We start from the raw sequence: 13,599 nt of genomic DNA on the forward strand, positions 1-13,599 counted from the left end.
CTTGTCCAAATATATGTTAATTTTCACAGTTGTGTTTAGCTTATCAACAATTTTTGTGGCCCTTGTAATTGTTGATTTCACTTTAAGAAAAGATTGTCTTTCATGAGCTATTTACTTCTTCTTTGTAAAAATAGTTCTGAGTAAGAATGTCTAGGAAATATTTCTTATACTTTTTCCAGAAAAGGAAATTACATTTACTTTCAAGCTTTAGCATATGATCAGGATTGCTAGTTCCTATCACCCCTCCAAATTACTTTTAAATGGAAAGTAATTTTTCTTATGATTTTTGTCCTGTGATCTCTGCTTTAGGTCTTGTGATAATGGTCACTGTGTATTGAATGGAACACATGGTACATCTTCAGAGGTGAAGAAATCAAACATCCCTGAATTAGGCATTTATTTAAAGGGTATGTATAAAACATATTCTCTTTGTGTTCTACATCTTAATGGTCAGAATTTAAAGGCAAAATTCCGTGCCATTGTTATACTGAAAATACATTAAGATTTTGTGTTATCCTCTAGGAGATGTTTTTGATTCAGCCTCTGATCCAGTGCCATTACCACCTGCCAGGCCTCCAACTCGGGACAATCCAAAGCATGGTTCTTCACTCAACAGGACGCCCTCTGATTATGATCTTCTCATCCCTCCATTAGGTTGAAACCTTTAAAAAAATTTTTCAAACAGGCCACCCTGCCTCTTCTTTCAGTTAATATCTGAATGATCAGATTTCAGAGTTCAATGTAACACAGACTTACAAGATTACGAATCTGTCTGAATTAGAATGGATTCTCTAGGTAGCGGTGGCTCTCAAGTTCCTGTAAACACTATTCCGTTTATATGATTGAAGCAATGGGTACAGGGCTGGCCATCAATCTGCATTGTAAGCTGTCTCTTCATGTACTGAATGCAGTCTAAAAAACCTGTGAGAGCATCCTTCCTTCCCCTGAGCCCTTGGGTTCTAGTAGATTTGAAGTGTTCATATGAGATTTTCTTTAAGTACAATTCTTAATGAATGTGTACTTACTTTTTCTTTCAGCATAACGTGACCCAGTTCCACTTACTTAGCTAATTACATTATGGAAAATTACGTATCTTATTGTAGAGAGCTGAGAAATAGACTCTGTCTTATAATCACTGCAATTGCATATCCAAAGAATCTCTGTCTCTTTGGTTCAAATTTTAATATAAAATACACTAGTATGTACGTGTGCAAAAAGGTACACGTGTGTATGTATATTAAAGCTGGTTGCTGCTGGTACCTGTGTTAATTAATTCTAGGAAGCTTCTCACCCTATTTTTAGAGGAAAACAATTGGAATCTCCACACATCTTCAGGCTTCACGATAACAAGTCACCATAATATAAAATCATGTATGATCAAGGTCTGTCTATAAACTTCCCTGAATTAATTATTAGGCATCCAAAAATGTGAAACGACCCTTTTGATTCTTTCCCAGACACCGTCAACCAATGATGTTTCTAGTTATAGAATTGCTTCTGCTCTTCCTGTAGCTCACTGCTTCATTCTCACCAACGTCAATTACAAGCCTCTGCCAACACTTTTACTTACAGTTTTTTTTCTCCCTCCCACTTCTTCCTATGTGCTGGTTTTTGACCTGTTACCCAGTCTTCATGACCTAGATCACCACTGTCCAGTAGAACTTTATGTAGTGATATAACGAATCTGTATATTCACCTGTGCAACTGTGGGTGGAACTGAATTTCAGTTTTAAGTAAACAGCTATCTATGGCTGGTGCCGGCTGTGTGAGACGACGCAGGTCAGTGTTGCAGCCTGTGTCTGTAACTCAACCTTCCTCTCGCTCTTCATGCACATCTATGCTTGATTTATACTGTTTATTTTATACCGTTCCCTCTGTCGAGAAGACACCATCCTTGCACTTAATAAATACATGTTTTTGAGCCTCTGATATCCCAGGCCTACCTTGCTGAATATCGCTTTCTGCGTTGCCTGTCCTTCTTACAATGCGGAGCTCTCTCTGTGAGACCAGAGGCACTTTCACCTATGAATCATACCTCTTTGTGAGTTTCCCTTAGATCTGGTGGAATCTAAGCTCCTTGCGTTAGGACCTTGTGATTTTGATCTTCACATTACCTGTGTGCCTAGCATGGTATACCTGACATTTAGGGACTGAAAAAAGGACTTGGATGAGTAAGATAATGAAAGTAGCAGATAGCTGAAGGTTGGAATGATAGCAAAGTTCTTTCTCCTCCCCTGCCCCCTGTTGCCCACACCTTCAAATATTTTAAGTTAGAAAAAGACTTTGATCATTAGAGAAAATACTTTGAATATGTTTCATAAGGCAAGTTGGGTTAATGGTAAAGCCATTTTTCCTTAAAATATACCTTTGGCTTAAGTCAATAAATTTAAATACATGAATTTTTATTACTGGAATCTGTAGGTGTTTGCTTATACCCTGTTTCATTCACTAGGTATTTGAGATTACTTACCAAAATACATATATTGCAATATTGCAATTTTATTGTTTTAAAGAATTGAAGTATGGGAAAATATGAGTAGAATAGTAAGATGTGGCAAGGGAAAAATAAGTAGACATAAAAGCATGCTGCAATATTCTGTAGTTACTAAAGCTGGGAAATATGCAAATATAAGTAGTTTGGGGACCAGAGAAGATCGTTCTATATTTAACTGTTCCTCTTTAGAGATATCTGATAAGTAGAAAAATATATTTCTCTTCTAGAGGTACGTTTTCTGTATTTTGACAATGAAATATATGCAACATTAGTTTTAAGTGAATTAAAATCCAGAAGAATAAACTTTAAAAGATAATCTATTCTGTGACATTAAATTTTTTGTACATAGTGTGATTTTCTAATAAGAGGCTGTGAACTCCTACTGTTACATTTAAAAAATTCTGTTTTGATGGTATGAGTTAGAATAATTTTTAGTTCAAACATCATGTCCTTAATATTACAAAGGTTACAAGTAGATAATAAGCTCTTTCATAACCTGCAGAGCTGCCTTTTACCAGAAAGGCCTGGAAGATAGAAAAACATTGCACGTGAACATGTATGTTTGTGTGCCTGTGTTTCTCTTCCGACACTCGCCAAAAATAAGTAGCTTTCATTCTCAAAGTTGGTAAATTGTGAGATAAACCCTGCAGGTGAAGTTCCTTATGAGCAGCAAGAGAAAATCAATCATTACTTTGGCCTGATGCTGTGTTTTCATTAATGAAGTTCTGCTGTTGACACTGACCTTTCTTTAAATGCAGGTGAAGATGCTTTTGATGCCCTCCCCCCATCCCTCCCGCCTCCCCCACCTCCCGCAAGGCACAGTCTCATCGAACACTCTAAACCTCCCGGCTCCAATAGCCGACCATCCTCAGGACAGGACCTTTTCCTTCTTCCTTCAGGTAAGAGGGAAAAGCCAAAGGAAACTTTTCACTTAAAGCAAAAAACATTTTCTAAGATTGTACTGTCAAATAAGCATTAGTAGTGTATGGTTCCTAGCTCCTTAGCAGAAAAATCAGGGTAGAGAAAACCAGCAGTTGGGCAGGTTTGCTTGTCAATTGGTTAATTTAATGCAAAGGATTATAAAAATGTCAGAAGCAACAGGGATCATAGGTGCTGCCGAGCTCGTCCAATCCAGGTAACATCGTTATGCCACAGAAGGCATCCCTGAGAACCAAAAGGGCTTCACGATGGGGCACTAGTGATGAGGACAGAATTGAGACTCTCCAGATTCTGAGCTCAATATTTCTTCCTAGTAAGTTTTAATTTTACTAGCTATGGCTGAGGGTCATAATTGTATTCAAAAAGACAATGTTTTGGTAAATTGCATCATTACAACATTAATAGATTTTTCTGAAATATCTGATTTTATTGTTACCATTGTTAATTTTTAATATCAGTGTATCAAACTATTGTTTTTCAAGGAAAAATCAACACATAGCTTTTTTTTTTTTTTTTTAACCTTTCGAGTGAGGAATAGAAATAAAAATAAAGAGACTTATAACAAACCATCCACTCCATTAGCACTGTCAGGAAGAAATAATCAGTTACATTAAATCTGCTGATATCATCCAGTATGTCATGTTGATGAGACTATGATCCATATTCAAATTTTTGTCTCAATTTGGTTTGGATAAACATAGAAAATTTTTTTAACAATTACATTTTACCTTAGATAAATCTAGAAATTTTTAATGAGGGCTCAATTTGATTTTGGGCCGACTCTAGCTCAGTGAAAACTTGGGAATCTTAGTCATTACCATTCACCTTTACTACTCATTTTCCTAGATTTTTCTTTTCCAGTCATTTTGGTAACTAGAAAGTTTGAAGTGATTCATGGATGAGACACACAAATTATACTCCTGTAACTTGAAGTAGGTAGCTTTGGCTTCTAAAAGAGGCTCATTTTTTAAGAAATAATTTTGAGTTAGTTTTTCATCAGTAAGTATTGCTTGAATTGTCCTTTGTGTCACCTGCTCTGTGAGATGCCCCCTCCCCTCCTGGAGTCCATGAATTCACTGGAAACTATGAATCAAAAAGCAAGGATCATACCCCTTCCAATCCAGGCAGAAAGCATGGATAACTATTAGGCTCCTATTAATTCCTGTATCATAAATACTGATAACATTTGCTGTCTTTTTCACTTATTCAAATCTTTGTTTTATACATGAACTTTAACATAAAAGAGTCACTCTAAAACACATTTAACCTTTCCCAAGGCTAACTTCTGGATAATCTCTGGTCAGATTCCTACAAGGTACCTATCACTGTTTGTATATGTGATTTAAGCCCCATGAAATAAAAGTCACTGTAGTGCCTTCTTTTAAAATTAAGTCAAGCTTTCCAGGAGTTGGAAGAGAACATTTTTAAACAAATACACATTTTTACTTGTTTTTAATCAAAAGAGCTAATTATAAAATATTTTAGTTACCATAATTTTATTTTTCATTGTGCTTTATGTAAAAAAAAAAAAAACTTCATAAAAATGCTGTGGATATTACTAAAAAAAATTACAAAATGAAAATGCCCCTTTTATTAGGTAAAACAAAAGTCATATAAACTGTTTTTATTTCATATATAGGTTTACTTGTTTTCATTTTGCTTGACTGCCAGGCAGCTCAGCAACGACTGTCCGTAACCTACTGTGTGAGGCTAGCATGGGGCCAGGGCAGTGTCATTTGGACCTGTTGACTGTCTCTGGACCTTCCCTTGTACATGGAGGTATTCTGATTCTACTCCCAATAATGTTGATGTCACTTGATAATAAATACTCCTGAGGAAAAAAATGATAACTTATTTTCTTTCCTCTTCCAGCCTTTCATATTATTAACATGACAGGATTCTAGTCTGTTGCTAGATCCTTTATGGGATCCACTGAGATAGCAATTTTTAATCAACTCTATATATTTTTTATTAAAGCATAATTAACATACAATGTTATATTAGTTTCATGTGTAGAACATATTAATTCAGTAATTCTATGCACTACTTAGTGTTCTCACAGTAAGTGTAGTTACTTCTGTCATCATAGAGTGTTCTTATGCTATTATTGACTATTCCCTATGCTGTACATTTTTTTTTTTTTTTAGATTTTATTTATCTATTTCACAGAGCACAAGCAGGGGGAACAGCAGGGAGAGGGAGAAGCAGGTTTCCCACTGAGCAAGGAGCCTGATGCAGGGCTTGATCCTAGGACCCCGAGATCATCACCCAAGCTAAAAGCAGACGCTTAACCCACTGAGCCACAGGTGCCCCACCCATACTGTACTTTTAATCTCCAGGATTTATTTTATACCTGGAAGTTTATATCCTCTTAATTTCCTGAGACCACATATATCAGAATGTCTCCTTTTCAAAAGAAATATTTTAATTTTTCTTACATAATGATAAATAGAGCATGCTTTCTTTTGACTCATAAGCATTTGGGTATTATTTTGCAAATTAATACATTATATATCTAAAATAAAAGATTTGTGACCTTTCTTCACTCTTATGTCCATAAACTTCATTAAAGAATACCCTTTAAATGATAAATGAAAGTTTGACTCACTAGTTATAGAATCATAAAAGGGAGATAGAGGTGATTGCTGTATTAAAGCAGAGGGTATGAACGTTGTACTGCTGTTGCTTTCACGGTTGTTCATGCTGTAAAATTTTAGTCTAGTAAAATGATAAATCTTTGCTGGGCATGACTGAGATTTGGTTTCCTTAATGAAATGATTATCCCTAATTAAAGACAAAGGATAGATGTCTTTAAAAAAAAAAAAAGTTGGATTTCTTTCTAGTCTTGTGCTAAATACCTGATCAAACGCCCCTCTTTATTCCCAGCATTCAGTGCCCTGCATACTTGAGTCAAGTTGACCTTTGCAGCCTTATAAGCCCACTGACTTCTGTGTAGCAACAGTTTCAAACTGTAAGGTCCTGTGTTTCTGCAAAGGAACCTTAGGACTCCTGCAGAATGTGGGGGGAAGCAAAGCAGGGGCACGGCTCTGATGCTTCTCTTATCTGTTTTTGGTGTTCAGCCTTCATGCAAGATTTCTTTTGGCAAATAGTAATGCCCACTGCTGTGCATGAGCATCTATTCTGGATGGGCTAGTCCTCTCTTAACAAAACCTGAAGAATCTTCAAAAAAAGCTTTCTACTTTGCTAGCAGATATGTGCTTTTGTTCAGATTACAAAAAGGCACTTCTTTTGTGCTGGTGGGTTGAAAGAGGCAGCCCCTCCTTCTACCTTGTGCCAGGGCCAGTGCTCCAGGAACAAAGCCAAGGCTGCATTTCAGTCTGCTCATTCCCATAACTACATGTCTTTGTGCAGTGCACAAAATACACAACATGCCTGGCAGCCCTTGGTGAACCTTTCTTTCACTGTTTTTCTAACCTGGAATCTCTTTTGAAGTCCTTATCCAATCCTAAAGTCACCATTCAACTCTAAGAGCCAAATAATTTGACTTGATTACAGTTAAATGAAAGTTTTCCAGTTGGATCCAGAAATGCAATTTCATAAGTAAAATAGAATACTTGGGTCATTTAGCAAGAGTTATGGAAGAGGATTTAGGCAGTTCCGTTAACTGTGACCTTTATGAAACATAGTCATGATGTGACTACCAAGGGAGCTCCTGCCATCTGAGGGTGGCACTTCCAGAGTTCAGACCAGAGAAGGAGTGAGGTGAGGTCCAGTGCTCAGCTGGCCCGGAGACCACTGTGGGGAGATGTTGAAGAACTGAGGGGCTAGAGCTGGAGCAGTGGTTGGTTCTCAAACCGTAGTCCTCCAGCCAGCACCATCAGTGTCACCCGGGGGTCCTACTTAAAATTAAAATTCATAGGCTCCAGGAGGACTTACCAAATCAGAAATTCTGGGAGTAGGGCCCAGCAGTCTGTTTCTTCCGGCCTTCTGGGGGATTGTGAGGCATACTCAAGGGTTAGAAATACTGAGCTGGGGTAGTCCTGGTGAAAGGCAGCCAGGGTGGTAAAGGGAGTTTACACCTGACCGCAGAAACCACAGCGCATGACAGGAACTGCAGTGTTTAACAAGAGGGACGACTTTTTTTTTTAAATTTTTATTTATTTATGATAGTCACACACACACACAGAGAGAGAGAGAAAGGCAGAGACATAGGCAGAGGTAGAAGCAGGCTCCATGCACCGAGAGCCCGACGTGGGATTCGATCCCGGGTCTCCAGAATCGCGCCCTGGGCCAAAGGCAGGCGCCAAACCGCTGCGCCACCCAGGGATCCCCCGAGAGACGACTTTGAATACACATATTAGAGTTGTCTCTAGTTACAGTATTTGGGAAAGAAGGACTAGATTTCCTCCATGTTTCCTCAGAAGATCAGACCAGTGAATATGATTAAGAATGAAAATTGCATCATAATTTTCTAAAGTAAGAATTCTTAAGCATTTTATAAAAGAATTATTTTTTTAGAGGGGTGGTGAGTTCTCTAGCCCTGAAGGATTTAAGTAGTGGCCAGATCACTACCTAGTTAGGGAGTTTATGAATGTGAGTTAAAGAGTGAGGGCCGCGGACAGGGAGGAATTTCATTTCACCTAAATAGCTCTTCAGACCTTTCTAACAATGAGATCCTGCATTGATACTCTTTTAAAATTTGGAGGATAACTGATAAAGCAACCAGATGGTTTTTGGACAGCCCCACAGGAAAATATACCACTATTTTAACTGTCCAATTTTATTTGCCTTTTTTCCTACACTTGAGTAAATATTTGGGAAGTGTTTCAGATAATGAAAAAAAAGGAATTAAAAACATTCCCCAGTGCCACCCCCTAGAGATAACCATTTAATAGGTTTCCTTCTTACGCAGCATAATTTCAATCAATGCATATTTCCGCATTTCTTTTGAGCAAACTTTTCCTCCCAGTCTTCCCTTAGATTTCTATAATCTCTGAACTAAGTATTAAAATTTTAATTTAGCATTACCATACTGTAAATCACAGACAATAGTACTTTGCTTTTTAGAATAGATTAATGCCATCGTGTTTATTCACTCATTTCTCAAACATTTATTACTAGATAAATGGTACATTGGCTATTGTATTTTCAGTTTGTATGTTTTAATTCTAACTGTGGATATAAAATTTTACTTTAGTTTTTGAAGAATTTATTTCTAAAAACTCGATTGCTTTTCAAAATTATCAGGAGACAGTTGATTATTGTGCTATCTGTAGTAACTGGGTTGATCTTTTCCTATTGAAACCTGAATACTTTCAACCTTGCTATAGAAGCCCAGTGTACCCTATCACTGGACTAGTAGCAAATTTAGCATAAAGACAGACATGGGGCAGCCCGGGTGGCTCAGCGGTTTAGTGCCGCCTTCAGCCCAGGGCGTGATCCTGGGGACCTGGGATCAAGTCCCACGACGGGCTCCCTGCATGGAGCCTGCTTCTCCCTTTGCCTGTGTCTCTGCCTCTCTCTCTCTTATGAATAAATAAATAAAATCTTAAAAAAAAAAAGAAGAAGAAACGGATGGTAGTGATTTATAACTGACCTAAGTATTTTTTGCTATTTATGGTAATATTTTTAGAATACCTAGTGACTTTTTAAGTGAAATAGTTTAAAGGAACAATACCCTACACAACTATATATTTTGTAGTCTCTTTATGACCCTATAGTATATCCAGAAGCTAATGTTTAGTCTAAAGTGCACAGTTAGTAAGGACATAAGTATGTTTGACAAACCTATAAATTACCCCTAAAGAGATTTTTTAATAAGTGTATGTATTGTAAAAGGCATGCTTTCCTCTGATCTAATGTTATATCAGCAATGTTTAAAATGCACAATAATGGAAAGTAAATTTTATTGAATATTTAAATATAAATCTTCAGGAAATTTCTAAACTGATGCAGAAATCAGCATACCTAGTTCCAAATACTTACTCTTCCAAATCAAAGGATAAACATTTGTTGCATGAATTTGTCTTCTCAATGCTTCCTAAAATGTTTCAGCAAAATTAATGAGGCTGAACCATTGACTTTTTAAATATCAAAAGTGCGAAATCTAACATTAGTTTTAATCTTGAATTTTATAGAAAGCAAGTTAAATAGCCTTACTTAGGTCAAAAAAGTCTCCAGCAAAGCTAGGAATAATCATTATACTCAAAAAGGGGAAAATAACAATCAAGATTTCAACTCTTGCCTTACATTACCTAGTTAAAAATCAGTGTAAATACGTGCTAATTTTCTTCGTAATCAGATTCTTACATATTCTTCATGACAAAAAAAAGGGACATTAAAACAATAAAATATAATTGGACCCTTAATAGTTATGATTTTAATCTTATGTTAGTAATTCAGATTTCACTAATTTTGAATTTATGAAAAATATGAATCAATCTGGATTTATTTTTGGTAGTTAAAAGCACAGATTTATGACGTTCAGGCCATTTGCCTAGCAGTGTGCTTGGTACTGTGTGGTAGGTGATATAATTTAAACACAATGAGAACACAAGACTCCTTCCCTCGAAGGAACTTACACTACCTCTGGAGATAAGTGGCAGACATAACAGAAAGTAATATGAGAGAAGAAGACAGAGGAGCTAGAGATAGAAGTGGTGGCTAAGTAAATTATCAGTGAACCAGACATTGCAGAGATAGTGTTTATCTACTCAGAAATGAAACCAATTCTATGGATTTAAACCTATATGCTACTAATTTTAAACCAGTTATATTTTTGGTCCTAACAATTTAATATAGTACACTGACAACATTTATTTTTCTGCCTTCATTGCCAATTAGAAGTAGCAAAAGTAAATTTAATTTGTGTATAATTCATAATTTGTACTATTTCAGATGCCACTGCCAAGGTGGTTAAAAATACAACTTTTTACTGTACATAAAAAGCTTAAAGATACTAATACCACAATTTTTAACAACTGAATCTACTGTTCAGTGACCCAGTTAAAAATGACTTTTAGCTTAGGATGCCCAATGTAGTAATTTAAGGAGCACTTTATATATACAGGAGATTTCACACACATGAATTTATTTAATCTTCACAAATCCCAAATGTCAGGTACATTTTATATATAGGTTATGCCTAATGCTTAGAGATTAACAGACTTGATAATGGCACTTACAGGCAAAATTCAAACCCTCTTTTTTTTCTTTTACTTTGCAACAGTTTCTTTTTTTTAATTTTTAAAAATATTTATGAGAGAGAGCACGCATAAGCAGGGGGAAGGGCAGAGGGAGAAGGAGACCTCCCACTGAACAGGGAGCCTGACACGGGGCTCAATCCCAGGACCCTGGGATCATGACCTGAGCCGAAGGCAGATGCTTAACCAACTGAGTCACCCAGGTGCTTCTACTTTGCAACAGTTTCTATTCATTATGCCAGACAGAATGGGACAGAAAATAAAAATTTGCAGCAGCTTTTATCACCAAGAATTTTATAATTAGATCTGGAAAATGTATAATTAGTATTTTTGTATTGTCTAGGAATAAATGGGAAGAGCATATTTGAGCAAGTAATGGATAAATTAGAAAATAGGATTAAAAGAAGGTTAATATCAGTCATGAAATTATTGTTCCAATTTTCAAAACCTTTGATCTTTATAGAGCACTTCTAGAATGTTTTTCTTCAGCAATTTGGTAGAGATCATTTTAATTTGAAACTTATCTTTACTTTTAAGACCCCTTCTTTGATCCAGTAAGTGGTCAAGTCCCTCTGCCTCCTGCTAGGAGATTACCAGGGGAAAATGTCAAATCCAACAGAACATCACAGGACTATGATCAGCTTCCTTCAGCTTCAGGTGAGTTGGCCAATAATAGTTATAATGCCTTCCTAACGTTCATATCATGCTTTTTGCTTTTCAGAGCATCTTTTTATTCATTATATAATTTAATGAGCAACTGCCAGCCTAAAAAGTATTTTTATAGCTTTAAAATTTGCTTATAAAGCTTGTATTATGAAAGGAATGCCTACAAAACTGCCTCATTAAAAAGAAAAAAAAATGATACCTTCATATTATCTTTTGTTCACTTAGTAAAGCACATAGTCTGACTCAGAACCTATTCATTCTCTAACTTTTGTTTTGCCCTAGCAGATAGGAGCAATGGGAAAAATCTCTTTGTACATCAAAATGCTGCATTCTCTTATTTTTCAACTAAAGGAAAAAATCTCTTTAGAATTAATATTGGCACCAAACTATTAATTTTCAAAGAGATGTGCTGCAGTGCTCTACTGGCAGCTATTAAGCAGAATGGGAGAAGGATGTGCCATTTTAGTAAATACCAGTCATACTCCTAGCCATTAATAATGAAATGCTGATGAAATTGCTTCTTCAGGAGGCCTTCCTTTACCACTATATCTAAAATAGTCCCATATACCTTATGTAGTCATTTTCTATACCCTCCTTGTGCTTTATTTTTCTTCAAAAAATGTCTCTATCTGAAATGCCATTCATTTGTTTGCTTGGTTTGTTATTTGTCTGTCTGTCTTTGCTAGAATATTAATGCTTTGAAGATATGGGTCTTGTTTGCTCCACTGCTATGTCCCCATACACTCACAAGAGAGGGCCTAGCACACGATTCTTGGATAAATGGTTGGCTGAATAGGGGAGTAGGTGGGTAAAAGGAAGAGTAGCCGATGTATATGCTGTGCTGAACACACATTTTTCTTTGTTGAAGTGCAGTTGACCCAATGTTACGTTAGTTTCAGGGGTACAGCGTAGGAACTTGATAAATCCATACTTTATGGTCTGTTCACTGCAAGTGAACCTACCCTCTGTCACCATTCAGTGCCATTACAGTACCACTGACTATATTCCCTGTGCTGTACCTATTATCCTTGTGACTTACTCATTCCATAACTGGAAGCCTGTATCTCCCACTCAACTCTACCGATTTTGCCCATCCCCCACACTCTACCCCTCTTGTAACCATCGGTTTGTTCTCTGTGGGTCTGTTTCTGCTTTTAGTTTCTTTTATTTGTTTTGTTTTTTAGATTCCTCATATAACTGATGTCAGATGTATTTGCCTTTTTCTGACTTACTTCACTTAGCATAATACTGTTTAGGCCCATCCATGTTATCACAAATGGCAAGATCTCTTTGTTTTTTATGGCTTTTTTATGGCTGAGAAATATTCTGTGTGTATATACACACAGACATACACACACATCAGCTATCAGTGGACACTTGGGTTACTTCCATATCTGGACTATTATAAAATGTTGCTGCAGAAAACGTGCATATGTCTTTTCAAATCAATGATTTTAACTTCTTTGGGTAAATAATCAGTATGGTATTTCTGGATCATATGGTATTTCTATTTTTAATTTTTTGAGGAACCTCCAGACTGTTTTCCCCAGGGGCTGCACCTATTTACAATCTCGACAGTGCTTGAGTGTTCCTTTTTGCACTTCTTCGCCAATGCTTTTTTCTTCTCTTTTTGATTCCAGCCAATCTGACTGGTGTGAGATGATCTCATTGTGGTTTTGATTGGCATTTCCCTTGATAGTTAGTGATGTTGAGCATTTTTTCATGTGTCTCTTGGCCACCTGTATGTCTTTGAAAAAATGCATTCAGATCCTCTGCCCATTTTTGGTTATTTGCAGGGAGGGGTGTTGAGTTGTAGAAGTTCTTTATATATTTGGAATATTAACCTCTAATCAAATATATCATTTGCACATAGCCTCTCCCATTCAGTATGTTACCTTCTGGATTTTTTTTTTTTTTATGGTTTCCTTCACTGTGAAGTGTTTGGTGCATAGTCCCAATCACTTATTTGAGGAGACCCATGTAGAAAAATGTTGCTAAGGCTGATGTCAGAGAAATTACTGCCTGTGTTTTCTTCTAGGAATTTTATGGTTTCAGGTCTCACATTTAGGTATTTAATCCATTTTGAGTTTCTTTTTGTGTATAGTGTAAGATAATGGTCTAGTTTCATTCTTTTGCATGAAACTGTCCAGTTTTCCCAATACCATTTGTTAAAGAGACTGGTTTTTTCACATTGTATATGCTTGCCTTTGTTGTAGATTAGTTGGCCGTATAATCATGGGTTTATTTCTGGGCTCTCAATTCTGTTCCATTGCCCTATGTGTCTATTTTTGTGCCAAGTACCGTAGTGTTTTGATTACTACAACTTAGTAAAGATAA

At 36.5% G+C, this 13,599-nt stretch overlaps 1 protein-coding gene across 8 annotated transcripts in view; it reads left to right on the forward strand.

Annotated features, from left to right (window-relative positions):
* The window catches only part of CBLB (Cbl proto-oncogene B), a 214,076-nt gene that overhangs the window by 179,794 nt on the left and 20,683 nt on the right, over nucleotides 1–13,599 (forward strand). For 6 of the 8 annotated variants that reach the window (XM_055316315.1, XM_055316310.1, XM_055316313.1 and 3 more), the window contains 4 exons: nucleotides 310–407; nucleotides 523–654; nucleotides 3,253–3,393; nucleotides 11,134–11,253. In XM_055316315.1, coding sequence (XP_055172290.1) covers nucleotides 310–407; nucleotides 523–654; nucleotides 3,253–3,393; nucleotides 11,134–11,253 — 491 coding nt within the window. The remainder of the gene's footprint in view (nucleotides 1–309; nucleotides 408–522; nucleotides 655–3,252; nucleotides 3,394–11,133; nucleotides 11,254–13,599) is intronic. The other 2 variants (XM_055316316.1, XM_055316312.1) reach the window with 1 other exon arrangement.

This window comes from Nyctereutes procyonoides, unplaced genomic scaffold (assembly GCF_905146905.1).
Source record: "Nyctereutes procyonoides isolate TBG_1078 unplaced genomic scaffold, NYPRO_anot_genome, whole genome shotgun sequence".
In the NCBI taxonomy this organism is placed as follows: domain Eukaryota; kingdom Metazoa; phylum Chordata; class Mammalia; order Carnivora; family Canidae; genus Nyctereutes; species Nyctereutes procyonoides.